The sequence below is a fragment of the Podarcis vaucheri genome (genome assembly GCF_965113315.1).
Source record: "Podarcis vaucheri genome assembly, chromosome: 7".
Classification (NCBI taxonomy): Eukaryota; Metazoa; Chordata; class Lepidosauria; order Squamata; family Lacertidae; genus Podarcis; species Podarcis vaucheri.
The window spans coordinates 4494123-4521689 of record NC_138765.1 but is presented as its reverse complement, the minus strand read 5'-3'; the positions used below and the strand labels follow the sequence as shown (position 1 = coordinate 4521689).

The following is a 27567-nucleotide window of genomic DNA, read 5'->3' as shown; positions in this document are numbered from 1 at the left end:
TGTTTAGGTTCCTAAATATATATATAATTCTATATATAATTCTCTCTCTATATATAAAATGTTTAGGTTCCTATGTCTCAAAACTCCTCCTTGCAAGCCATCAATGACGTCCTCTCATCACTTCAGGATTTTTCTCCACCTGGAAGAACGTGATCTGGGTGGAATATGTTTTGGCGGCAGCGAGAAAAACACCCTGGTGGGAGACCGCAGGGGCTCCGGCGAGAGTTTTACCAGCACTGTAGAGTTTGTGATGCGAGCCCCGTAATGCCCTTCCCAGAATTGTGTGTCCACCCCTTTGTGCCAGAGCTGGATGTAGCGAACGCCGGGGCCGTAACTCCTGAACACGTGGGACACCTAGAGAGGCAGAAGAGCAGAAAGTGAAGGAGAAGCACCCTTGGAAAGCAGAACACCTTAGAAAGCTTGCCACGGGTTTCTTGCGTTCTGCATCTTTTTTGCTTTACTTAAAGCCTTGCAGCGCTCCCTCCCGAGGCAAGGTTGGCCGATGTTGCTCTCCGTACAGCCGGTCTTCCTCTGTTAAAGAGATTTTTTTCATGGCAATACATGCAAGGTCACATCAGTGCCGGGACGGTTTAACAGGTACCGTATTTTTCGCTCCATTGGACGCACCGGACCATAGGAGGGGGAGAACAGGGGAAAAAAATTTCTTCTTCTTCTCCACCTCTAAAACAAGGTGCGTTCAAGGTACATTCACCAGAGCTTGTGGGGCTGGCGGTAGGGCGAAGCGCTGCTTTCCCCCACCACCAGCCTCAAATATCCCTGAAGCCTTTGGAGGGCAGTGCCCCGCTGCCCTGCAGAGGTTTGTGCGCAGCTGCCCCCAAGCTAGAGCACCGAGACAGAGCTCTCCGTCTCGCTGTTCTGGCTTGGGAACAGCCTTGCTAGCTTCTGCAGGACAGTGGGGTGAAGGCACCGTCCCCAAGCTAGAGCAGCGAGACGGAGCGCTCCGCAGTGCTCCGTCTTCCTGTTCTGGCTTTGGGCTTAGCGGCGCAGCCTGCATTCGCTCTATAGGACGCACACACATTTCCCCTTAATTTTTCGAGGGGAAAATGTGCGTCCTATAGAACGAAAAATACGGTAGTTTGGATTTCAAACAGTTTTGCAAGAGCAGGATTAAATAGTAAAAACTATTGTTGGTGTCTTTGCAGATAAGAGTGCTTCGCGATACAGAAGGCTACCTTTAGAGTACATGATCGCCCTTATGTTTTGATGTACAGTGGTACCTCGGGTTACATACGCTTCAGGTTACATACGCTTCAGATTACAGACTCTGCTAACCCAGAAATAGTGCTTCAGGTTAAGAACTTTGCTTCAGGATGAGAACAGAAATCGTGCTCCGGCGGCGCGGCGCTAGCAGGAGGTCCCATTAGCTAAAGTTGTGCTTCAGGTTAAGAACCAGACCTCCGGAACGAATTAAGTACTTAACCTGAGGTACCACTGTAGTAATTTACTTGTCCATTTTACTTCTGTTCAGCATCCATGTACACTCTGTACGAGCGAGCTGAGTGCTAAGGTTTAGTGTTAAAACTAAGGGTACGTGGACACTCTTGAAGGCGTTTTATCGCCTTGCAGATGGTTATAGCGTTTAACAGGCTATGCGAGGCTGCAAAGCAATCAATGGTGGAGGCTCCCGTTCCTGAAAGGGATGTGAATTTGCCCGTTCTGTCCCCTTCAATGCTCCCATTTAGAATAACAAGATACAGTGGTGCCCCGCAAGACGAATGCCTCGCAAGACAGAAAACTCGCTAGACGAAAGAGTTTTCCGTTTTGGAGGTGCTTCGCAAAATGAATTTCCTATGGGCTTGCTTCGCAAGACGACAGTGTCCTGCGAGTTCCTGCTGGTTTTTTTTCCCTCCCCCCCCTTTTTCTAAGCCGCTAAGCCGCTTATCAGCTGATCCGATCAGCAGATAAGCCTCTAAAAGCCGCTAATAGTGCTAATCCGCTAATCCTTCAATGGGCTTGCTTCGCAAGACGAAAAAACCGCTAGATGAAGAGAATCACAGAACGGATTCTTTTCGTCTTGCGAGGCACCACTGTAATAACACCAAGATCATGGGTTTGTTCCCTGTGCCCTATAAAGCAGCCACACTTTGGGGAGAGTGGTAAACCTGGCAATGAATGGAGCCGGAATTCAGAATAAGTCTGTCTAAAGGAGCAATCGTTGGATCACCCAGTTTTAACTGAATGCTCTGACTTTATTATAACTAGCTCCAAAGTAATCTTACCTGCCACTTGTATTTAGACTTTTGCTGCTATGCCACTTTAGTGCACTATTAACTCTGCCTCCACCCCCCAGGTTTTGGCTTTGCATCGGCATTTGGATCAGTAATATTCCCATGCAGCCATTTGGCACCTACGATCTTTCATCCCAAAAGGAAGGAAAACAGGCCTTGGATATCAAATAACACCTTTTGATACTGGGCGTTGTTCCACTGCGGAATGGGTTCCGGATTAGCCTTGAATTCAGCAATTACTGACCGATCCGCTGCCAGGAGCGCCACACGGATTTTGTATCTGCAGCCGCAGTCTTCCCGGGCACCCCACCTGAAAAGGATGGCGGAGAGGATGGGGTACAGCCAAGGCAGCGAAAGGAATGGAGCATACCTGAAGGAGCGTCTCCACCCCATCATTCTACCCGGACACTGAGGTCCAGCGCCGAGGGCCTTCTGGCGGTTCCCTCACTGCAAGAAGCCAGGTTACAGGGGACCAGGCAGAGGGCCTTCTCGGTGGTGGCACCCGCCCTGTGGAACTCCCTCCCACCAGATGTCAAAGAGAACAACAACTACCAAACTTTTAGAAGACATTTGAAGGCAGCCCTGTTTAGGGAAGCTTTTAATGTTTGATGTATTACTGTATTTTAATATTTGGTTGGAAGCCGCCCAGAGTGGCTGGGGAAGCCCAGCCAGATGGGTGGGGTATAAGTAATAAATTATTATTATTATTATTATTATTATTATTATTATTATTATTATTATTATGTAGTAGGCTAATTCTCGGGAGATCAAAAGAAGAGTAGAGCTCACCAGTCACAGATAATAACATCAGGTTGACAGGTATCCATGAGCTCCTCCGGAAAACCTTCTTTCAGCAAATCAATCAGCTGTGATTTTACACACCACCTGGGCGGGTGGGGGACAATAAAGACATTAATGCTATGTTTACAGCGCTTAGGGCTCCTTCCATCTTCCAGAAAGATGGCACCATTACAGAAACACAAAGCAGCTAAGAGTTTGTGACCTGTAAGGAAATAGGGAACTCAGAGAGGAGAAACTGGCTGTGCCGCCAGCTGCAGTTAAAAAGGATGTCCCAGGCCACAGGGAAATGGAGCTGCCAAAATCAACGGGATTGTGACGTCTCCCGCATTGACTCACACGTATGATGAGGCAAAGCAAGTCTGGGCCTCTGCGCCTTCCACATGCTGTCTGTTTTCTTCCACTCTCCACCCATTCCCTCCATGCTGGATCTCCCAGTGTTGAAACTGTTCTGTGGGCACAATAACGGGTATCAGTGGAGATGTCGTTTTCGGATGCAAAGTGCGAGGGCTCATCCACACTAATTTCCTCCGTACTTTCTAGGTCCATTCTTTCCTGGATGCTGCCTGTTTTTGTTTCCTCCCCCTGCTGCTCTCCCCACAAAGAAACACTCTCGGCAATCCGTGGAAGACCTGAATCGCCGTTTGTTCCAATTCAGCATTAAAGAGCGGATCTTCCTGGGAAAGGTAGTAGCGCAAAACCAACAAACAGAACGGCTTGGAAACAAAGCGGGGAAACGCAGAAATGTGCCTAGAAAGCTTGGAGTAAAAAGTAAATGTGAATGAGCCCCAAGTTGGCATAGGAATGTAGGAATGGGTGTCATAGGAATGCAGACTGGATTATTATTATTATTATTAAGAGCCTGGCCGCTGGATCAAGCCCAAAGCTCATCTAATCCAGTATCCATGAGTGCAATGCACTACCAGGACTCAGAGCCATAATGCTTCTGTTTGGGAGGACAGGACCGTGACATCATGGCTTAACAGCTGTTTTTAGCGTTGAGAACTGCCTCTGGGAATGCGCAGAGTACGTCTCCTCACCCCACAATCCCAACAGTGTCTCTGATTAGAGCGCAAGCATTGGAAGGGCTTTAGACTTCCCTGGGACCCACCTGCCTGACCCATCAGCTCCCTCACCTGTCCCACAGGGATTCTTGATCAGGTTCCTCCCAAAGGGCCGCAGGACCCCCACTCGGCAGCAGTCCATTCGGGGGCATCGTTGGGAAGCTTCCATGGCGTCGTGCATGCGCGGGTCCCTCTCCCACTGAAGTTTCCAGACGGTGGGCCTGTCAATTAGGTCCCTCCACCTGCAGCACACCAGGCGGCAGCGGGTCACCAGTGTCCGCGCAGGAACCCAGCTCAGGATCAGCTCCAGCAGTTCCTCGGGCAACGGGTTCAAATCCACCAGGCACTGGATTTCCATTCTGTCGGTGGAAGCGCTCTTGCTTTTAACAAGCCCCATGTCTGGTCTCTCACTGCCGTCAAGTTTCAGAAATAAAAGTTGAAGACGTTTTAAACTAAAATACCCTGGGATGGAGGCCTGTTCTTCTCCTCCATCCTCCCGGGAGTGGTGTTACCCTGGAAAGGAAAAAAACCTGAGGCTGCTTTCTTGCTGCGATAATTAAGAGTGAACTGGAGTACAGACAACAAAATCAAGCTTGGTTCTCCCACCCGCCCAGAAGCAAAGTGATGCCTGCTTGTTTCTTTTCTTGCAGAAACCAGGTTTCTCTACCTTTTCCATCGCAGGCTCTTTGCACCCAGAGGAGCAGGCAGCCTTCTCCCTTTGCGCGCCCAGGGACCGCTCCTTCCGCAAAAACAAACCGCGCCTGGAAGGAAGAGCCGGGAAAGGAAGCGAAGCCGGCCGGACCTGGTTCCCGTGTAGACAGGATAAGCCAATCAGCTGCCGGGGAAGAGAAAGGGGCGGTGCTTCAAGCGCAAGAGCAGAGCTGGCGGGGATTGGCGAAAGGGAGGTTGATTGGCATTCGCCGCGCCCGTCGTTTCCGATCACGGGCCTTGGAATGCCAAGCGGCAGGCAGGAATTCAACCGGTGGAGCTTCCTCGTGGGGAAAGAGCGGCGGCGGGGAGAATGCAAACTTTGTTGTTGTTTTTAAAGGTATTTTATTAAAGTTTCAAAATTATAACAAAACAAATGAAAAAAGAAAAAAACCTAGAAAATAAAAACAATTAAAAAACACATTAATTCTCATAACATATCTTCATACACTTATTTCCCCAGACCTCCTCATCCCTCCCTTTTTTGTATTCCAGTTCAATTCGTTAGTTCAGCAAATCCTTACCATCAAGTTTTTACCCTATTCTAATCTTTCATTACATTACCTTACTCTATTCTCCTCATTGTCTTATAAAAAACCTTAACCTAAATCTTATTTTTGATAACTCCTCTTAACCGTTATATTCTTTCCTAATCCCTTAAACTTTTATACCAGAGCCAAGCAATTTCATTTCATGCATCCTTCTAATATTCATCAATTATATAAAATAGTCCTAATAACAAAAAATAAAAGTCTTCATCCAACGTCCCTTCCCCCAGGTCCCGGGTTTGCCAGTCCATTTATCCCATTAAGCTGGCACATTAACCTGGTGATCTTATATCCGAGCCTCGAGAATGCAAACTTTGGAAGCCGCCCGCACCATTCAAATAACCATTCGCTCCAAACCAAGGCGTGCATTAAAACAAGGCAGTGTTGTTGTTTAGTCGCTTAGTCGTGTCCATGACCCCCTTTTTTATTTCAAAAAAGGAAAGAGGTCTGTTAAGCGTATTGAGTTGCGCAGCAATAGGGCCCAATTCAGTCTCCCTTACAGGGTGACTTCCAGGATATATACACCATACATATGTTGTCTGAAAGACCTGGTAACTGAGGGAGAACCCAGGTGGCAGTTTGTGTCTATGTAAACTGGGACCCTAAAACGGGAAAAGCATAGTCTTTATTAGTGGTCAGCAAACGTTTTCAGCAGGCAGCTGTCCCTCAGACCTTCTGGGGGGCCGGACTATATTTTTTTTTTTGGGGGGGGGATGAATGAATTCCTATGCCTTGGCTGTGCTTCCTGCACTGCAGGGGGTCAGACTAGATGAGCGTCGGTGTCCCTTTCAACTCTGCCATTCTATTTCCCCCCCTATGCAAGTCGCCTCTTCGTTTTTGAAAACTAAGTGCCTGAAGGGAGAGAGCATCTGAGGCACTGCCCCCTCACCTCATAGGGCAGCGAATTTGGGGAGGGGTGCGTAAAGCACAATGCAGGCAGATATTCAACAGGGGCAGCTTCCCCAAATATATGAAGGTACAGAAACGAGGGCAATTAAAAGAACAAATATACTTTCACAGGCCCTGGAGATAGTTGCAGTCATGGATGCTTTAGCTGAGATTCCTGCATTGCAGAGCTTTGGACTACATGACCCCTGGGTTACTTTCCAACTCTGCAATTCTATGATTTTATGGTTCAATTGAGCCCAAATGTGGAGGAGACTGTCAGGTACTTCTCCAGAATATCGTGGGCGTTTTCCATCTTGACGGCTGAATCACTTTCTCTCCTGCTTCTATTTACACCTCTGGGCTCTATAAAAAGAAAATGAAGAGATGCTATCGCTTTGAATGTTATTTTCCTTGTAAGCTGAAAAGCGGTAATTGTACCCAGACATGTCTGGGTTCGAGAACAGATTATAACACGTCCTTTAAAAAGAAGGGTGGGGAGTTTAGCTCAACCCACCTGTTAGTGTGATCAGAGCAATCCTATCAGAAAGAGACTTTCCTAGCTGGGTGGCTGGCCCCTGCTGTGTGAACCATCCATAAATGTATTATTTTCCCATTTGATTAATTCAGCCCCCAAAAGCAACTGTCAACGCATTCTGTGAAGCAAAGAATACTGTAATTGAATGTATCCCTTCTTAGTTATTTTTAATGTTATAATAACATCCCCCCAACGATGAACATAGCTTTTACAATAGGAGGGTGGGATACAAATACTTGTGTGTGTGTATATATATGTGTGTGTGTGTGTGTGTGTGTGTGTGTATACCTAAGCCAGTGACCTTCACCTGGCCACATCTTGTGGCAGGGAGTTCCACACATCTATTCCTAGCCCTGGGGAGAAATGCTAAATGTGCCTGTTCCTGGACCCAGCAGATGCACTGGATGACCCAGAACTATAATAATAATAGTAATAATAATAATTATTTTTTATTTATACCCCGCCCATCTGGCTGGGTTTCCCCAACCACTCTGGGCAGCTTCCAACAAAACACTAAAATACAATAATAGAGATTGGTACGTTTTCCCTTCTACTTTGGAGCGAAGGAGAAAAAGTCCAGCCCAGGCAGAGAAGAAGCCATCCCGGAGCTGAACCAAAGCCGGGAGGCCGGAGGATGGAAGAGGCGCAGGGACAGAGTGGGTCGTAACAAGACTAGGAAGGAAGACGGCCCTGTCCCCTGATGGTCTTTGGCCGGGAGGCATGGGGGCTCCAATCCAACCCCCACCACCTTGACCGGACGAAGGAACTCCTGTTTTGCAGGGGGTTGGACTAGATGACCCATGGAGCCCTTTCTTCCCACTCTACAATCTGATGGGTCTGCGGAAAGAGGGCGAAAGGGCTCCTGCGCGCCTTCCACAGTTCTGCTAAGGAGGATTTTAGCAGGGATCAGAAGACTCTCTGCGCCCTCTCCCCAATATCTTTTTTTAAGAAAGGGGAGATATAAGGTAAGTTTTGGGCATTTCCTCTCTGTTCCGCTATTGCTTGGTTCTACTGCCTTGTCCCCTGAGAAATCTCTATGTGGGACAAGAAGCTACAGTTAGAACTGGATATGGAACAACTGATTGGTTCAAAATTGGGAAAGGAGTATGGCAAGGCTGTATATTCTCTCCCTGCTTATTTAACTTATATGCAGAATTCATCATGCGAAAAGCTGGGCTGGATGAATCCCTAGCTGGAATTAAGATTGCCAGAAGAAATATCAACAACCTCAGATATGCAGATGACACAACCTTGATGGCAGAAAGTGAGGAGGAATTAAAGAACCTTTTATTGAGGGTGAAAGAGGAGAGCGCAAATTATGGTCTGAAGCTCAATATAAAAAAAACGAAGATCATGGCCACTGGTCCCATCACCTCCTGGCAAATAGAAGGGGAAGAAATGGAGGCAGTGAGAGATTTTACTTTCTTGGGCTCCATGATCACTGCAGATGGTGACAGCATTCACGAAATTAAAAGACGCCTGTTTCATGGGAGAAAAGCAGTGACAAACCTAGACAGCATCTTAAAAAGCAGAGACATCACCTTGCCAACAAAGGTCCGTATAGTTAAAGCTATGGTTTTCCCAAGTAGGGATGTATGGAAGTGAGAGCTGGACCATCAAGAAGGCTGATTGCCGAAGAATTGATGCTTTTGAATTCTGGTGCTGGAGGAGACTCTTGAGACTCCCATGGACTGCAAGAAGATCAAACCTCTCCATTCTGAAGGAAATCAGCCCTGAGTGCTCACTGGAAGGACAGACCGTGAAGCTGAGGCTCCAAGACTTTGGCCACCTCATGAGAAGAGAAGACTCCCTGGAAAAGACCCTGATGTTGGGAAAGATGGTGGGCACAAGGAGAAGGGGATGACAGAGGACAAGATGGTGGGACAGTGTTCTTGAAGCGACCAGCATGAGTTTGACCAAACTACGGGAGGCAGTGGAAGACAGGAGGGCCTGGCGTGCTCTGGTCCAGGGGGTCACGAAGAGGCGGGCACGAATAAACGACTAAACAACAACAACAACACAATTTGTGGACGTAATAGGCCCACACACAACACAAAACATTGTTGCTGTATGTAGTTTTTATTTTTATATCTTATATTTTGGAAATGTACATCCAGGTTTTTTTCTTCAAATTTTTTTGGGGGGGGCCCAAGGGAGTGGAGACCTAAGCTAGAGCTTGCTTAGCTTGCACGTAAATCCAGCACTAGCCGCCCCAAAAGAGGACGTGTCCGGGATTTCCCGGGCGCTGCGCAAAGAAGAAACCCTTTCCTCTGCCCCTGCGCCAAAAGATGCAAAGCGAGACGCAGCGGCCGCAGCTGCTGTCACCTTCCCTTCTGGGGGCGGGGAGGGAGACGGGGTCCGGTGCTGCCCAATCGCAGCCACTCGCGGGCCGGGCCAGCCGTGCTCCTCCTTCTGCATCGCAGGGGGGGTTAGATGACCGTAGGAGATCCCTTCCAACTCCTCTGGCTCCCGGCTCCCCCTCAATGGAGAGCGCCAAAGGCTGCGAAAAGAACCAGGAAATCCCGTGCGCGGAGGGAGGCGCAGAGCGACGCGCTCCCTTCGCGGTGGGAGGATCTTTCCCCAGAGTCCAGAGAGCAGGAGGAGATCCTTGCGATCGGAGGGACCTGCTGCTCGCCTTTGCTCTTCCTCCAGCGCGCAGGGGCGTCGGGCACAGGTCAGTGCTGGCAGGCGCTCTGCACACGCTCAGGAACGCCGCCCCGCAGTGGCGTAGCGTGAGTTGTCAGCACCCGGGGAAAGGCAAGTAATTTGCGCCCCCTAACCCGTGGATTTGCGCCCCCTAACCCGTGGATTTGCGCCCCCTAACCCTAACCCCCAGATGTTGCGCCCGGTACGGCCGGCCCCCCCTGCACCCCCCACGCTACGCCACTGCCACCCCGTCCGGATTTGCGGCTTGATTCCCAGAAAGGAGAGGTGCCGGGGCTCAAGGCTGCCTGGGGAAGGGGGGGGGTCGGGGGAGATCCCATGTCTTCTGCTCCGTACGCTCCCAGATTTAGCATGCTAACCCCGGGATACTGGGGGCTTCGGGGCTTTCGTATGGGGTCGCCTAATAATAATAATAATAATAATAATAATAATAATAATTTATTTATACCCTGCCATCTGGCTGGGTTTCCCCAGCCACTCTGGGCGGCTTCCAACAGAATATCAAATTACAATAACCTATTAAACATTAAAAGCTTCCCTAAACAGGGCTGCCTTCAGATGTCTTCTAAAAGCCTTCTATCTGAGATGCTGGAGTGCTGCTGCCAGTCAGTGTAGAGCAGCCTTCCTCAGTCTGGGGCGGGTGGGAGTTGTGCGCTAAAACGTCCAGGGGGCACCAGGTTGGGGAAGGCCGCTTTAAACACGCCTGAGGTCCAGTGGTCTGATTTGGTATACCCAGCGTTTTGCCCAAAGATGCTACGGCATCTCATAGCGTGTGTGTTTGTTCGGCTGGCGAGCTTAGTTCCCCAATTGTGCTAATGTAAGATACACAAAGGGGACGCGGGTGGCGCTGTGGGTTAAACCACAGAGCCTAGGACTTGCTGATCAGAAGGTCAGCGGTTCGAATCCCCGCGACAGGGTGAGCTCCTGTTGCTCGGTCCCTGCTCCTGCCAACCTAGCAGTTCGAAAGCACGTCAAAGTGCAAGTAGATAAATAGGTACCGCTCTGGCGGGAAGGTAAACGGCGTTTCCGTGCGCTGCTCTGGTTCACCAGAAGTGGCTTAGTCCTGCTGGCCACATGACCCGGAAGCTGTACGCCGGCTCCCTCGGCGAATAAAGCGAGATGAGCACCACAACCCCAGAGTCAGCCATGACTGGACCTAATGGTCAGGGGTCCCTTTACCTTTAAGATACACAATGGCACAAGTCTATTTTGGGGTGCACACACCCCAGTTTCTTCCTTGTGGTGGGACGAAGGCAGCACACTTGAGAGTGTCTTGAGCCCCAAAGTGTAACTGGGGCCAGAACAATGCCAGGACATCTTATTGGGGTCTGGGGATATTATCTGGGGTGGTTCATATCCTCTTTTTGAGGGTGTAAATCCTGAGTTCCTTATTCCTGAGTTGGTGTATTGCACCCTGCCTTTTGAGCTTTTGACCAGAGAGAAAGCTGTCCCTGGAAAGTGGCCGTCTCCCAGTGGCATAGCGTGGGTTGTCAGCACCCGGGGCAAGGCAAGTAATTTGCGCCCCCTAACCCGTGGATTTGCGCCCCCTAACCCTAACCCCCAGATGTTGCGCCCGGTGCGGCCGGCCCCCCCTGCACCCCCCACGCTACGCCACTGCAGTCTCCTAATTGTTTGTGTGTTTCCTATCTTGGGGTGCAGGGATAAGTAAACTTGGATTCCTTACTCAGTCTGTTCCTTCAAATCTGCGTCCAATAAGGGGATAAGATTAATTAATTAATTTGGGGTTTAGACACATCAGACCTGCTCCACATTTGTGAGAAATCCATCTTTCATTGTGATGGCAACTCAGAACTTGGAACTCCTTGTGTATTTACCACTTGCTAAAAACATTTTTGTTCAGGCTAGATATGTAAAATGTGGGCATGTGTTTTAATCTGGTTTTAGTTTCTCGTGGGTTTTAATTTCTTTTGAAAAGGTCTAGTTACTAGTTGTTTTAAACTGTTTTTATTGACAATTTTATCGTTTAATTCTCTCTATATAAAACAAATAAAATGCTCACAAACTGGAACCAGGGACCAACATTAATATAGCCTTTCAGAGAACACGTGACTCTTAGCAGAGGTCCCTGCCCCAAAGAGCTTAAATAATAATTAAAAACCCCCACGACTGGAGAGATAACAAGGAGAAACCAGGAAGGCATTCTGTGATGATCTGACTTACAGGAAATGGGTCACCTGGTCTCCTCCCAGTCATTATCTGGCTGGTAAACATTTTCTAGGCGCTGCATTCACTTTAATGGCACCCTCAGCCTAGATTGGCTTTTCCCAAGGGTTGGACTTCCCCCTGATTTAAATTTGGACTCTCCCTTAATAACCGAAAACCCCGCCCTGTGCTATCTTTATGAGTCAGTGTTTCGGTGTGCACTGACCAATCGTCTCGGATCCCTGATACATACAGAGACATAATGGGCACCGTCCTCTCAAGCTGGGCATTTCGGTTGCGTTCCTGCCTCAGGAGCAGCGGTTCACATTATACCTGTTGCTGAGATGCCATGGGAGAATTAATTCCACGGCAGAGAGCCTTCAAATGGTTTTCTGTTTGGGTTGGGCAGGCAGATTTCATAGAATCTTTGAGTTGCAAGGGACCCCCAAGGGTCATCCAGTCCAACCCCCTGCAGTGCAGGGATCCTGCCCGCAGCTGTCCCTGGGTGAGCTCGAACCAGCAGCCTTCTGGTGAACAGCCAGCACACTGACTCATTGCGTCATGAGATTCCACATACAGTAAAGGTAAAGGGACCCCTGACCATTAGGTCCAGTCGTGGCCGACTCTGGGGTTGCGGCACTCATCTCGCTTTACTGGCCGAGGGAGCCAGCGTACAGCTTCTGGGTCATGTGGCCAGCATGACTAAGCCGCTTCTGGCGAACCAGAGCAGCGCACAGAAACACCATTTACCTTCCCGCCGGAGCGGTACCTATTTATCTACTTGCACTTTGACATGCTTTTGAACTGCTAGGTTGGCAGGAGCAGGGACCGAGCAACGGGAGCTCACCCCATCGCGGAGATTCGAACCGCCGACCTTCTGATCAGCAAGTCCTAGGCTCTGTGGTTTAATCCACAGCGCTACCCGTGTCCCTTCCACAACCAGTAGAGCTACCATAAAGTGTCCCTTTCTTCTAAAGATCAGCACCCACTCCTGGGCACCTGCGTTTGTCTTTGCGGCTCGTCTGGCTCTTGTTGTTCATTGGCCTTGGTTGCCCTGCAATAACCCTGGAATCTCCCTGAACTTCTTGCTTCCACAGCCTCGGGTTCCTGAGTGCAAAGCCTCATCAGCAGTTTGCAACGGAGGACATTATAATAGCCCTGTGACTTAGCAGACCGGCTTGCAGCGACCCTGCCAGGGTTTGCAGCTGGTCTGAGTTCACATCTGAAGGATTTCAGCGGAGAGGAGATCTTGGTGGGGGTGTGCGGCATGAGTCGACTGGGGAGGCTGTTTGGCTTCCTGTGCCTGTGGCTGCCTCTCCTGCAGTGCGAAGGGTTCAGCTACACCCAGCCTGAGCAGGTGCACCTGTCCTATCCAGGTGAGTTTTACGTCTAAGGGGTTTTTGCGTGTCTTCAGTCTCTACCTATTTGATGATATTGGAGGATTAATATATTTATTACCCAATGTCCCAGAACAGGTCTCAGCATTGAAAACAATATTATAAACAATTTAAAAGAACTTGCAAACATAAAATAAGCTAAAACAAACAAACAAAATTCCTTCCAGTAGCACCTTAGAGACCGACTAAGTTTGTTATTGGTATGAGCTTTCGTGTGCCTGCACACTTCTTCATATAACACTGAAAGTGAAGTCACCAGACCCTGATATATAGTGAGAGGGTGGGGAGGGGTATTACTCAGAAGGGTGGTGGGAATGGGTGATTGGCTGATAGTTGTGGTAAACTTGTTGACTGTTGACGACTGCAATCTCCCAGGACATTCTATACAAGATCTCCAAGTAGCTGTCTTATTACAAAAGAATTTCAGAAATAGACCGGAAAGAGAAGTTGCTGAATTGCAACTTATTACCAAACTTAAAACCATGGAGAGACCTGGTGTGAATAGGGACATTGGATTATTATCTCATTATACATGATAAAGCTATTTTTAGCGATCTCACCCCTTGCTTTTCCTGTAAGACCAATTGCAGTCGTTAACAGTCATACCAAGAACAAACGTAGTTGGTCTCTAAGGTGCTACTGGAAGGAATTTTTTGTTTTGTTTTGACTACGGTAGACCAACACGGCTTTGTTGTTGTTGTTTAGTCGTTTAGTCGTGTCCGACTCTTCGTGACCCCCTGGACCAGAGCACGCCAGGCACTCCTGTCTTCCACTGCCTCCCGCAGTTTGGTCAAACTCATGCTAGTAGCTTCCAGAACACTATCCAACCATCTCGTCCTCTGTCGTCCCCTTCTCCTTGTGCCCTCCATCTTTCCCAACATCAGGGTCTTTTCCAGGGAGTCTTCTCTTCTCATGAGGTGGCCAAAGTCTTGGAGCCTCAGCTTCAGGATCTGTCCTTCCAGTGAGCACTCAGGGCTGATTTCCTTCAGAATGGAGAGGTTTGATCTTCTTGCAGTCCATGGGACTCTCAAGAGTCTCCTCCAGCACCATAATTCAAAAGCACCAATTCTTCGGCGATCAGCCTTCTTTCTGGTCCAGCTCTCACTTCCATACATCACTACTGGGAAAACCATAGCTTTAACTATACGGACCTTTGCTGGCAAGGTGATGTCTCTGCTTTTTAAGATGCTATCTAGGTTTGTCATTGCTTTCCTCCCAAGAAGCAGGCGTCTCTTAATTTCGTGGCTGCTGTTACCATCTGCAGTGATCATGGAGCCCAAGAAAGTAAAATCTCTCACTGCCTCCATTTCTTCCCCTTCTATTTGCCAGGAGGTGATGGGACCAGTGGCCATGATCTTTGTTTTTTTGATGTTGAGCTTCAGACCATATTTTGCCCTCTCCTCTTTCACCCTCAATAAAAGGTTCTTTAATTCCTCCTCACTTTCTGCCATCAAGGTTGTGTCATCTGCATATCTGAGGTTGTTGATATTTCTTCCAGCAATCTTAATTCCGGCTAGGGATTCATCCAGCCCAGCCTTTCACATGATGAATTCTGCATATAAGTTAAATAACCAGGGAGACATTAGACAGCCTTGTCGTACTCCTTTCCCAATTTTGAACCAATCAGTTGTTCCATATCCTGTTCTAACTGTAGCTTCTTGTCCCACATAGATATTTCTCAGCAGACAGATGAGGTGATCAGGCACTCCCATTTCTTTAAGAACTTGCCATAGTTTGCTGTGGTCGACACAGTCAAAGGCTTTTGTATAGTCAATGAAGCAGAAGTAGATGTCTTTCTGGAACTCTCTAGCTTTCTCCATAATCCAGCGCATGTTTGCAATTTGGTCTCTGGTTCCTCTGCCTCTTCTAAATCCAGCTTGCACTTCTGGGAGTTCTCGGTCCACATACTGCTTGAGCCTTCCTTGTAGAATTTTAAGCATAACCTTGCTAGCGTGTGAAATGAGTGCAACTGTGCGGTAGTTGGAGCATTCTTTGGCACTGCCCTTCTTTGGGATTGGGATGTAGACTGATCTTCTCCAATCCTCTGGCCACTGCTGAGTTTTCCAAACTTGCTGGCATATTGAGTGTAGCACCTTAACAGCATCATCTTTTAAAATTGTAAATAGTTCAGCTGGAATACCATCACTTCCACTGGCCTTGTTATTTGCAGTGCTTTCTAAGGCCCATTTGACTTCACTCTCCAGGATGTCTGGCTCAAGGTCAGCAACCCCACTACCTGGGGTGTACGAGACATCCATATCTTTACCTGTAAATAAAATAAGCTAGGTCTTCTTCTTCATCATCATCTTCTTCACATGGCCTTTCATCCATAGATCTCAGGGCAGTTGACAGCTTAAAAATACAAGATAAAAACACAAAATGCATAATAAAAACAAGAACAAGAAGAAAACAAACCAATAACCTCCCTCCCACAATTAACATTTAACAGGTTATAGGATGTCAATCAGCCCAAGGCCTGGTTGAAGAGGAACTTCTTTACCTGGCGGTTAAAGGTATATAATGAAGGCAGCGGCTTCCTACATCTGCATCTGTGAGTCAGATCTGACAGTGGTTTGCAGTGCCAGCAGCCATTCCTGACTCTCAGCGGCTTAACAATTATTATGGTTATTTTATTATTATGCTGTGTGTTGCGTTTTTGTTATCAAGCTCCATAAATTATGTTCTTAGTGTTGTACACTGCCCTGGGATCTTTGGATAAAGGCATAATAATAATAATAATAATAATAATAATAATAATAATAATAATACAGTTGTACCTCGGGTTACAGATGCTTCAGGTTACAGGTGCTTCTGGTTACAGACTCCGCTAACCCAGAAATAGTACCTCGGATTAAGAACTTTGCTTCAGGATGAGAACAGAAATTGCACTGTGGTGGCATGGCAGCAGTGGGAGGCCCCATTAGCTAAAGTGGTACCTCTGGTTAAGAACAGTTTCAGGTTAAGAACGGACCTCCGGAACAAATTAAATTCTTAATCCAAGGTACCACTATAGTAATAATAATAATAATAATAGTTACAGGTAGATGGCCGTGTTGGTCTGCCGTAGTAGAAACAAAATAAAAAAAATCCTTCTAGTTGCACCTTAGAGACCAACAAAGTTTGTTATTGGTATGAGCTTTGGTGTGCATGCACACTTCTTCAGATGATAATAATAATAATAGCAACTATTGATTTATTAATCACTTTCTCAACCACCATCTCAAGGATATTTACACATAAGGTAATTCAGGGCTGGAGTGGATGGGGTTGATGGGATGCGTCCAAGGGAACGGGGGCATTAGGCTTGCCCCCAGCTGGCTCCAGCCCACTGCCTGGCAACCGGGCAAACTCCCTGTCCTTGGCACAGCATAAATCAGCGACCTGCAGTTTCAGAACTCTTCCGAAGCTGGAGCACGCTATAATCAGCAGAGTAATTAACTCTTTGCGACGGAAGGGCGGAGAGAAGCATATGTAAAGCATATTTACAAGCAGTTTATTCAGCATAGATCAGGACAAAGAAAACATGTCTGCTCTCCTTCATGTCTAAGAGCAAGAAGCAGCATAAGGCAAAAGCTGCAGTGGTACCTCGCAAGACGAATGCCTCGCAAGACAAAAAACTCGCTAGACGAAAGGTTTTTCCGTTTTCGATTTGCCTCGCAAGACGAATTTCCCTATGGGCTTGCTTCGCAAGACGAAAACGTCTCGCGACTTTGTTTCCTTTGTCTAAAAACAAAGACATGTTTTGTTTATAAAGTTAATTTATTTTCCCTTCAATTTTTGAACTGCTCTTTACAGTATGTGTGACTTTAAAGAGCAGTTAATAGAATCATAGAATCATAGAATCATAGAGTTGAAAGAGACCACAAGGGCCATCGAGTCCAACCCCCTGCCAAGCAGGAAACACCATCAGAGCACTCCTGACATATGGTTGTCAAGCCTCTGCTTAAAGACCTCCAAGGGAGGAGACTCCACCACACTCCTTGGCAGCAAATTCCACTGTCGAACAGCTCTTACTGTCAGGAAGTTCTTCCTAATGTTTAGGTGGAATCTTCTTTCTTGTAGTTTGGATCCATTGCTCCGTGTCCGCTTCTCTGGAGCAGCAGAAAACAACCTTTCTCCCTCCTCTATGTGACATCCTTTTATATATTTGAACATGGCTATCATATCACCCCTTAACCTCCTCTTCTCCAGGCTAAACATGCCCAGCTCCCTTAGCCGTTCCTCATAATGCATCGTTTCCAGGCCTTTGACCATTTTGGTTGCCCTCCTCTGGACACGTTCCAGTTTGTCCGTGTCCTTCTTGAATTGTGGTGCCCAGAACTGGACACAGTACTCCAGGTGTGGTCTGACCAGAGCAGAATACAGTGGCACTATTACTTCCCTTGATCAGTTAATAAACTGTTGTTGTACCAAATTTGGCTTTGTTTGGACTTTTTTTGACCATAGGAACACATTAATTGATTTTCAATGCATTCCTATGGGATTTCGTGATTCGCAAGACGAAAAATTCGCTAGACGACAAAACTTGCGGAACGAATTAATTTCGTCTTGCGGGGCACCACTGTATACACAAACGGAAGTTCCCAGCAAGCTGTGCTGGAATGTAAACAGTCATGTGACATACAACAGCTCCACATATCTGTTTAGGTGAAACAGGAACAATCAATATCTTAACAAGGGTCTACATCAGGAACCTTTGTAACTTCCTGTGCTGTAGCTTATCATGGAGAAGATGGTTTCCGATGGCTGTTGGTCATGATAGGCAGGCTGTGCCTTCACTGGCAGTGGTGATCCTGTTGCTGGAAGCACCAGGAGTGGGAGCGGGTTTTGTGCTCAGATCCTGTTTCCTTCTTTGGAAAAGGCATCTACTTCTGATCTTCTTGACATAGCTGCCCTGTCTCTTCCCCGCAGGAGACCCCACCACCATGATGGTCACCTGGACCACCTTTGGTCCGGCAGAATCCATCGTGGAGTTTGGCCCCGATCCAGGAGAGGCCTTCACTCGCTCGGCCAGAGGAGGCGCCACGCGGTTCGTGGATGGCGGGAAGCTGAAGCACACCATGTTCATCCACAGGGTCACCCTCCAGGGTCTCGTGCCAGGACAACGCTATGGTAAGGCATGCCAGTGTTTTGGAGCTGTTTGGCGAGTGCTGCCAGAGAGAGAGAGAGAGAGACCTGCCAAGCCTTGACCCTAGCCATCTCTCAGACAAGTCTGATCCCAGAAAGAGCCACGGCGGAGGCAGGGATTACGCAGTGGCATAGCGTGGGTTGTCAGGACCCGGGGCAAGGCAAGTAATTTGCGCCCCCTAACCCGTGGATTTGCGCCCCCTAACTCGTGGATTTGCGCCCCCTAACCCTAGCCCCCAGATGTTGCGCCCGGTGCGGCCGGCCCCCCTGCACTCCCCACGCTACGCCACTGGGATTAGGCCTCGGTGGTGTCCTCCACTGTCTTCCAAGACAGACAAATGCCACTATTATGCGGCACCAGTAATGGTGCCAATTCCACCGTTCAAAGCGATCTCACAGGTAAAATGGTGCCAAGTTGTTCAGGGCTTTATGTGAGGCGTTCCCAAAGTAAAGGAAGGATTGAACTCTGATTAATAAGAATACACACAGAGGCTTGAACCCGCAAGACTCTGGGAAGGGTGCGTATAATAATCTCTGCATCTCCCCACCCCTCGGCCCAGGTCGTTTTATTCACAAAAGAGCTTTTACAGAGTGTTCGTAAGAACCAATCAGATTCTTCTGAGCATTTCAACAAACCCCACGTGGGGACAAAGTTAGATCAAAAGAAATTATTTTAACTACAAAGACTACTCTGAGCATGCATACATAATCTGAGAGCAAATAAATTAGGCTCTCGGTGTTATTGCGAGAGATGGTCAGTGCAGTGGAGCAGTAGGAAAAGGAGATCTGAGTTCAAATCTCTGCTTTTGTGACAAAGCTCCAGGGGCGACTTTATGCCTCACCTGCCTCACAGGGGGGTTGTGAATAAGGCAGAAGTGGACATGGACCTTCTCCAGCTTAGGGTGGCCGTGTGACTTGCTTTGGAAAGGGCAGTCCTCTATTTAAAGGCTAGGAGAAGGACCCCAAGTCTCTGCTGCCTTGCGGAACATCTTCGGGAGAAGAAAAGGCTAAAGAGCAGTGCTGTTTTTCAAGAAAGAAACAGGACTGGAACTCACCACAAATGCCTCCCCTGTTCTCTTAGAACAGCAATGGCATCCACCTGAAATGTGCCGGAACTGAGTTCTAGTGAGTTCTGGCTGGAAAAAAGCCCTGCTAAGGAGCAAACTAGGTAGCGCTGTGGGTTAAACCACAGAGCCTAGGACTTGCCGATCAGAAGGTCGGCGGTTCGAATCCCCGCGACGGAATGAGCTCCCATTGCTCGGTCCCTGCTCCTGCCAACCTAGCAGTTCAAAAGCACATCAAAGTGCAAGTAGATAAATAGGTACTGCTCCGGTGGGAAGGTAAACGGCGTTTCCGTGTGCTGCTCTGGTTCGCCAGAAGCGGCTTAGTCATGCTGGCCACATGACCTGGAAGCTGTACGCCGGCTCCCTTGCCCAGTAAAGCGAGATGAGCGCCGCAACCCCAGAGTCGGCCACGACTGGACCTAATGGTCAGGGGTACCTTTACCTTAAGGAGCAAACCTTACATGAATCTGGATTGGAGTCCCTAAGACGGTTGGACGGTGCCTTGTACGCCTCCTTCCAGCAATTCCTGCAGTCACGTTATTGCCGGATCTCTTGTTCTGCTTTCCTTTGGACCACATCAGTGAGGCTGAGAGCGGGGTCTTGTTGTCTGGGCAGCCCAGGGCCTCCAGACACTTTGCCCAGGCTTGCGTCTTGGGGAGGTCACTTCGGTGCTGGTAGTGCAGCAGTTTGACTTCACCCCAAGAAGTGCACTCTATTGTCTCTCCAGACAGATGAATGCCAACAACAACAGGGTAGGGGTGAGTTTGTGGAACCGAGGGGGCGGAGGCCTTGAAAAGTATTTGGAAACTCTGGCTGACATGACTGGCAGAATCCAAGACCAGGGAGAAGAGTCAGTGAAAGAAGACTGGAAGAAATTTAAAGACTATTTAAAGAAATATTGTAAAATGAATGAATGTTAGAAAGATGTTGGATTAGTGGTTTCCAGCTGTAATGCTTTAGGAGACATGAAAAAAGGATTATAAATGGGTAAAGGTTTAATGGTAAGGATTTGCTGAACTAACAGGTTGAACTGGAATACAAAGAAGGGAAGTATGAGGAGGTCGGAGGAAATAAGGGTATGGAAGTTATGTTATTGAAAATTAATGTGTGTTTTTAATTGTTTATTATTCTGTATGTTTATTTTTCATTTTTTTTCTTATATCCAAAAAACCTTTAATAAATATCTTATAAAAAAAGAAAAGTATTTGGAAACTGTTTAGAAGGTGAGAGCCATCTGTGTACGGAGATATCCTGTGCCAGCCTTTGTTGTTTTCCCCCCAATTTTTTTTAATTGATTTTCCAAAATTATAACAAACATAACAACAAACAAGAAAAACATTACAATATCAAAAAACAAGCAGACAAACAAACATTTATCCCGTTACAATCCCACTTTTGTTATCATTGTTGGGTGACTTCCTCAAATCCCCCTAGCTGAGTTTCCATATAGCTCATTGTAGCAGTTTTCCAACACTATTTTCATATAAGATTTACTTGTTCAATTAACATCTTTCTTTCTTTTCATTTTGACTTCTGTCCATAATATTATGCATTTGACATACAGTGGTACCTCGCAAGATGAATGCCTCGCAAGACGAAAAACGCGCAAGACGAAAGAGTTTTCCGTTTTTTTGAGTCGTTCCGCAAGACGAATTTCCCTATGGGCTTGCTTCGCAAGACGAAATGTCTTGCGAGTTCTTGCGAGTTTGTTTCCTTTTTCTTAAAGCCGCTAAGCCGTTAATAGCCGCTAAGCCGTTAATAGCCGCTAAGCCGCTAATAGCCATGCTTTGCAAGACGAAAAAACCGCAAGACGAAGAGACTCGCGGAACGGATTAATTTCGTCTTGCGAGGCACCACTGTAATTAAATCCTAGGCCAATCTGTTACAAATATTTCTATGTAAGTTATCTTAACGTATTTAGCTAAATAGTCTTTTAATTTCTTCCGTTCCTCCTGGTGCTCCTCCTCCTCCTGGTCACGGTCTCTTCCGGTCAGGTCAGCTAGCTCCCAAAAGTCCATCATTGGGCCAGCCTTTGTCAACCCAGATGTTCTGAAGTACGACTCCCATCAACCCAGGGCACCAGGTTGGCAAAGGGTGTCCAAGGTCAACTCGGGTTGCTTGCAGGCGGGGTGGGAAGGGAGTCCTGCTGTCTCCCACATCACCAATGGGCACATTTCGTTTGGGGGTGGCAGGAAATGAATGAGATTTCAAGCGCAGCCTGTATATCCCACCTGGGAAATTATCCTGGGAGCTGATCTCTCCTGTTCTCCTTTGCAGCCTACCGCTGTGGAAGTGAGCAGGGCTGGAGCAGGTCCTACGGTTTCTGGGCCTTGCTGAACGGCACCGACTGGAGCCCCCGCTTCGCCGTCTTTGGGGACATGGGGCTGGAGAACCCCCAGTCCTTGCCTCGGCTGCAGCAGGAGGCCGAGATGGGCTTGTTTGATGTGGTGCTGCACGTAGGTACGATCAGAGAGGGACTAGTCCCGTCTGAGGATTTATCTTGGGGGGAGGGGGGTGCGAAGCCAGCTGATGGCGGCAAACAGATTGAGATTGAGATTGACAAGACAGAAGCACTGGTTTGGGGGGACAGGGGACAGGCGGGTGTGAAGGACTCCCTGGTCCTGAATGGGGCAACTGTGCCCCTGAAGGACCAGGTGCGCAGCCTGGGAGTCATTTTGGACTCACAGCTGTCCATGGAGGCACAGGTTAAATCCGTGTCCAGGGCAGCTGTCTACCAGCTCCATCTGGTACGCAGGATGAGACCCTATCTGCCTGCGGACTGTCTCGCCAGAGTGGTGCATGCTCTGGTTATCTCCCGCTTGGACTACTGCAATGCGCTCTACGTGGGGCTCCCTTTGAAGGTGATCCGGAAACTACAACTAATCCAGAATGCGGCAGCTAGACTGGTGACTGGGAGCAGCCGCCGAGACCATATAACACCGGTCTTTAAAGACCTACATTGGCTCCCAGTACGTTTCCGAGCACAATTCAAAGTGTTGGTGCTGACCTTTAAAGCCCTAAACGGCCTCAAAGACCCAGTATACCTGAAGGAGCGTCTCCACCTCCATCGTTCTACCCGGACACTGAGGTCCAGCTCCGAGGGCCTTCTGGCGGTTCCCTCACTGCAGGAAGCCAAGTTACAGGGAACCAGGCAGAGGGCCTTCTCGGTGGTGGCACCCGCCCTGTGGAATGCCCTCCCACCAGATGTCAAAGAGAACAACAACTACCAGACTTTTAGAAGACATCTGAAGGCAGCCCTGTTTAGGGAAGCTTTTAATGTTTGATGTATCACAGTATTTTAATATTCTTTTGGAAGCTGCCCAGAGTTGCTGGGGAAACCCAGCCAGATGGGCGGGGTATAAATAATAAATTATTATTATTATTATATTATTATCTCTCTATGACCCCCTTCCTGATTTGGAGGAGAAGACCAGCATTTGTACTTCTTAAAAATAAAAAGTCCCCTTTTGTCCCCTGCAAATTGCCCTTACCCTGTTTGATTCCGATCTGGTTTCCTTCCACAGGGGATTTTGCCTACGACTTGGACACGGTAAGAACTACTTAACTGTAGAATTGGGAGGGATCCAAAGGGCCATCTAGTTCACCCCCCCCTTGCAATGCAAGAATCACAGCTAAAGAGGACTTGCTACCTTTGGGATTGGAAATGGGTGGTTTAAAAAATATTATTTGTGTTGTTTACTTAGAGCAGTTGAATCCTGGTCAAAAAAGGCTCCCAGCGTGGCTCACATAGCACCAAAGCAAGACAGTCCCTATCCACAGGCTTACAATAATAAAGAAAGTAGTAATAATAATATGACATGCGAGGGGAAAGAGATGGGGAGGGAAGAGGAAAAAACAAAACCCAGCCATCGAATCTTAAGCAGTTGTTGTGTAATGGCGGAGCTGGCCTGCCCCCACAGAGCTGATAGAGCGATTCCTGCTTCTCACTGCTGGAATGGCTGCCCTCATGCCGGTGCCTGTGGAGTAACCACACCATCCTGGCTGATGCCAAAGTCTGTGTGCTCCTCTGAGCTTATGAGAAGTCAAAATCCTCTGCCAAGGCGACTCCACGTGAAGCAGATTTGCACAAGTTCTTTCAGCTTGCGTTTGGCTTCCCTGTTTTGCATGGCGAGGCTTACGTTGGCGTGTCGACATCAGACCTCAATTCTGTCTAGACTGGACTGTTGTGACACGCTGGAAACTTTGTGGGGAAATACAGGGGTGTGGAGCATTGGTGTAGAATCCTTGGTGGGTAGCTCTGTCTGGGCTTTGGGGAGCCAGACCCTTTCCCCTCACCCCAAGCTTGCTTTTCCCTGTCTTGCAGAACAATGCCTACGTTGGAGATGCCTTCATGAGGAAGATTGAGCCTGTGGCTGCATTGGTGCCGTACATGACTTGCCCTGGGAATCACGAAGAAAAATAGTGAGTAGCAACTGGCTGAGAATAAACTGGTTTTAGCAGGCGCTTAAAAGAGTACAGTGGTACCTCGAGTTAAGTACTTAATTCGTTCTGGAGGTCCGTTCTTAACCTAAAACTGTTCTTAACCACTTTAGCTAATGGGGCCTCCCACTGCCAGCACATCCTGAAGCAAAGTTCTTAACCTGAAGCACTATTTCTGGGTTAGCGGAGTCTGTAACCTGAAGCGTATGTAACCTGAAGTGTGTCTAACCCAAGGTACCACTGTACATTGAAGGCACATTCTGGATGTCCGTACGCAGGGCGTTTCAAAGACTGAGTTCTTACAGGTGTGGAACAGGTGGATCAGGAAGATTTTGAGCATCACATGGCAGGACAGAGTCTCAAACAAAGATGTGCTCCCCCAAGTCCACATTCCCACCAAGCATGTCTGCACTCCTGCCTCTGTGACGTCTGCGCTGGCTTGGCCATGTCCACAGAACCGAAGATGGCAGGAGCCCCAAGGATGCGCTCTTTGGGGAGTTGGCTTCCGGCATCAGACCAACTTTGAGCTACAAAGATAATAATAATAATAATAATAAAATTTTTTATTTATACCCCGCCCTCCCCAGCCAAGACCGGGCTCAGGGCGGCTAACACCAGGTATAAAAACAACTGATTAAAATACAGCTTAAAAACTAGATTAAAGTACGACATTAAAATGCAGCCTCATTTCAGTAGAAACCTTTTTGGGGATGAAAACGTCAAATCTTCAGCAAGGCCAACTATCCAGACTGGTCCTACGTGGGCCAGAAAAAAGCCAGGGAAGTCCCCAAATAGGAGTTCCATCACAGAAGGAGAAAGGAAAGAGGGGGAGGGGATCAAGTTGATTCCAAGCCAAAAGCCAGGTGGAACAACTCTATCTTACAGGCTCTGTGGAAAGAAATCAGATCCTGCAGGGCCCTGGTCTCATGAGACAGAGCGTTCCACCAGGATGGAGCCAGTGTTGAAAAGGCCCTGGCTCTGGCTGAGGCTAATCTGACTTCCTTAGGGCCCGGGACCACTAGGGTGTTGCTATTTATGGACCTTAAGGTCCTCCGTGGGGCAGACCGGGAGAGGCAGTCCTGTAGGTACGAGCATGTCTGCCAACATGACACAAAGGCTGGCAACGCCAGTCCCACCGTGTGGGAATCCCGTGCAGATGACCGCAGTGCCTGGAGACGGATGGTCAGGTTGTGCCTCCAACAGCAGTGACCAGAAGAGGAATGGCTGCTGGGAGGAAGGCAGAGAGAAGAAACGCCCTGCTGCATCTGCAGCAGCAGCACAACAACCAGATGCCTTCATCTGCCCCGGCTGCAACAAAACATGTCTCTCCCATATTGGTCTCAGCTGCAACTGTCCCAACAGCTTGACCTCTCCCCCAAAGATGCACTCCTCCACTGTCTTCCAAGACAAACAAATGCCACTATTATGTGGCACCAGTAATGGTGCCAATTCCACCGATCAAAGCGACCTCACAGGTAAAATGGTGCCAAGTTGTTCAGGGCTTTATGTGAGGCGTTCCCAAAGTAAAGGAAGGATTGAACTCTGATTAATAAGAATACACACAGAGGTTGGACCAGCAAGACTCTGGGATGGGTGCGTATAATAATCTCTGCGTCTCTTCACCCCTCGGCCCAGGTCGTTTTATTCACAAAAGAACTTTGTTTGCAAGAACCAATCAGATTCTTCTGATAAATAAATTCTTTTAACTACAAAGACTACTCTGAGCATGCATACATAATCTGAGAGTAAATAAAAGAGCACTAGAGAAACTCAGGAGTAAACAGGAAAGGATGGCAAGGAGATAGGCATTTTTATCACCTTCCTGCGAAACTTTCCAGGCCCTAAGATCTACATCCTGAGATTAACATATCAGAAAAGCTACATCAAAGAAGCTTGCCCACTATCTTTATGGCCCAGGATGCATGCCTGGCAAAGCAACTGGGCTGTGTACGCGACTTGTCAAGCAAGAGAAGTGGGCAGTAGAGGAAATGGCCAGAGACGCAGAGGGTTGTGGGATTTGGTCAGAAATTATAACCCAGTCAACACAATGCATTCATCGTGGACACAGTGGCTTGATGCATATTTTATAATTCCTCATAGTAATCCCACCTGACCCCATACTCTGGATATTTGCACTCCTACATTTATGTACAAATAGCAACATCCTGAACTTGGCCCGGTATCAAATCGGCAACCGGCACAGATCCCTGAGCACAGGAGTTACATGCTGACAGATGGGCGGGATATAAATAAATTTATTACTATTACATATAAACTTCATAATGAAGGGCAGGGGCTGCGACGTCCCTCTCCCCCCCCCCCGTGACTTTCTCCCTCGCTTCCTCTTTCAGCAACTTCTCCAACTACCGCTTCCGCTTCAACATGCCCGGTGACACGGAGAGCCTCTGGTACAGGTGGGTGTTGGCTAGCCCAGGCCAAGCGGCCGGATTTCCTGCTCGTTGGTGGCAGTCTTGCAAAATGCTGAAGAGGTGGCCTGTCACTAGAGCCATCTGGATAATGTGTGCCTTTATGCTGATTTGCGTAAAAAGCAAGCTTCCTGGAAAAAAGGGACTATTGCTGAAGCCACCACCGTTACCTTGAGGGCATCACTGGCTATGCCCAGGAGAGCTCAGGGGTTCACAAAGTGAGTGGCAGTGCCCTCTGCAGAAGAGGTGGTATTCCCCGGGGGTCCCTAAGGGGGGGGGGGGTTTGCTGAAGGTGTAAACGACTCTCAGACTCTGAAAAGCTGGTATCACGGGACCAAGTTCACCCGTTGGGTGAATTAATTAAACTAAACAGTTTTAATTGGATTTTGATTAAACGGGCAATTAATTGTTCCTGGCTTGAATTTTATTGTGTCACTATCTTCCTTAGTGGGTCTTGCAAAGTGCTATTCTGAACAGTGCTTTTCATAGAGTAGAGGGTACTGGGAATGAGTTTATGGAACTGCAGAGGCAGGGACCCAAAAAAAGTTTGAGAACCTCACAGCTTCTCAATCCTAGAATCGTAGGAAGGGACCCCTGGGGTCATCCAGTCCAGCCCCCTGCAATGCAGGGATCTCACCTCAAGCATCGATGACAGAGGGTCATCCAACCTCTGCTTTAAAACCTCCATGGAAGGAGAGTATAGCAGCTTCCAAGGGAGTCCGTTCCCCTTTCAAACTGCTCTTGCTCACAGAAAGTTCTTCCTGATGTTCAGATGGAATCTCCCTTCTTGTAACTTGGATCCATTGCTTCGGGTCAATGACTCGATGCTGGTTAAATCAGCTGGAATAATTTGGAGCGTCTCCCCAGAGCAATTGGCTGGTTTTAACATAAGCCAAGCTGTGTGCACAGGAGCGTAGAGGAGGGGGGGCTGTGCGCAGGCCAGCCTGGTGCATTGTAGGCATAGCTGTCATGCGTCCCTTATTTGGCGGGACAGTCCCTTATCCCAGCGCCATGTCCCGCTGCTGTCCCTTATTGATGATGTCCCTTAAATAAGCTACTGAAAGTAATGGGGCTCTTTCTATGTCCAGCTGTCCTTTGTCAACAACAAAGGATGTGTTGAATATATGCTATATGGTAATTTATGGACCTAATAGGTATCTAAAGCCATTTGCACGCGACAAAATATGTATTTTATCAAAGTAATTGTTGATCCCTTATTTTGGTTGCTGATCCCTTATTTTCGAGGCTGCTGGTCCCTTATTTTCAAATCTGTAAGTTGACAGCTATGATTCTAGGGCTGGGCCTTGCCATCTTGAAGTGTGACACTCATAATAATAATAATAATAATAATAATAATAATAATAATAATAATAATTTATTTATACCCCGCCCATCTGGCTGGGCTTCCCCAGCCACTCTGGGCAGCTCCCAACAGAATATTAAAATACTATAATACATCAAACATTAAAAACTTCCCTAAGCAGGGCTGCCTTCAG

The 27567-nt window shown here is 47.9% G+C and overlaps 2 protein-coding genes across 6 annotated transcripts in view; one reads left to right on the top strand and one right to left on the bottom strand.

The window, feature by feature from the left end:
- The window catches only part of FBXO27 (F-box protein 27), a gene marked incomplete at its 3' end in the record, with an annotated part of 37941 nt that extends 26766 nt beyond the window's left edge, over nucleotides 1-11175 (bottom strand). The window contains exons 1-6 of one of the 3 annotated variants that reach the window (XM_082231308.1): nucleotides 11139-11175; nucleotides 4184-4624; nucleotides 3387-3498; nucleotides 3039-3134; nucleotides 2424-2559; nucleotides 118-354 (exon numbers count right to left, since the gene is read on the bottom strand). In XM_082231308.1, coding sequence (XP_082087434.1) covers nucleotides 118-354; nucleotides 2424-2559; nucleotides 3039-3134; nucleotides 3387-3498; nucleotides 4184-4508 — 906 coding nt within the window. In that variant the 5' untranslated portion in view covers nucleotides 4509-4624; nucleotides 11139-11175. Of the gene's footprint in view, nucleotides 1-117; nucleotides 355-2423; nucleotides 2560-3038; nucleotides 3135-3386; nucleotides 3499-4183; nucleotides 4625-4778; nucleotides 5119-11138 lie in introns of those variants that run through there. The other 2 variants (XM_082231307.1, XM_082231309.1) reach the window with 2 other exon arrangements.
- The window catches only part of ACP7 (acid phosphatase 7, tartrate resistant (putative)), a 37511-nt gene continuing 19340 nt past the window's right edge, over nucleotides 9397-27567 (top strand). The window contains exons 1-7 of one of the 3 annotated variants that reach the window (XM_082231239.1): nucleotides 9397-9464; nucleotides 12715-12993; nucleotides 17926-18126; nucleotides 21483-21665; nucleotides 22730-22755; nucleotides 23530-23627; nucleotides 25997-26059. In XM_082231239.1, coding sequence (XP_082087365.1) covers nucleotides 12885-12993; nucleotides 17926-18126; nucleotides 21483-21665; nucleotides 22730-22755; nucleotides 23530-23627; nucleotides 25997-26059 — 680 coding nt within the window. In that variant the 5' untranslated portion in view covers nucleotides 9397-9464; nucleotides 12715-12884. Of the gene's footprint in view, nucleotides 9465-9697; nucleotides 9737-12714; nucleotides 12994-17925; nucleotides 18127-21482; nucleotides 21666-22729; nucleotides 22756-23529; nucleotides 23628-25996; nucleotides 26060-27567 lie in introns of those variants that run through there. The other 2 variants (XM_082231238.1, XM_082231237.1) reach the window with 2 other exon arrangements.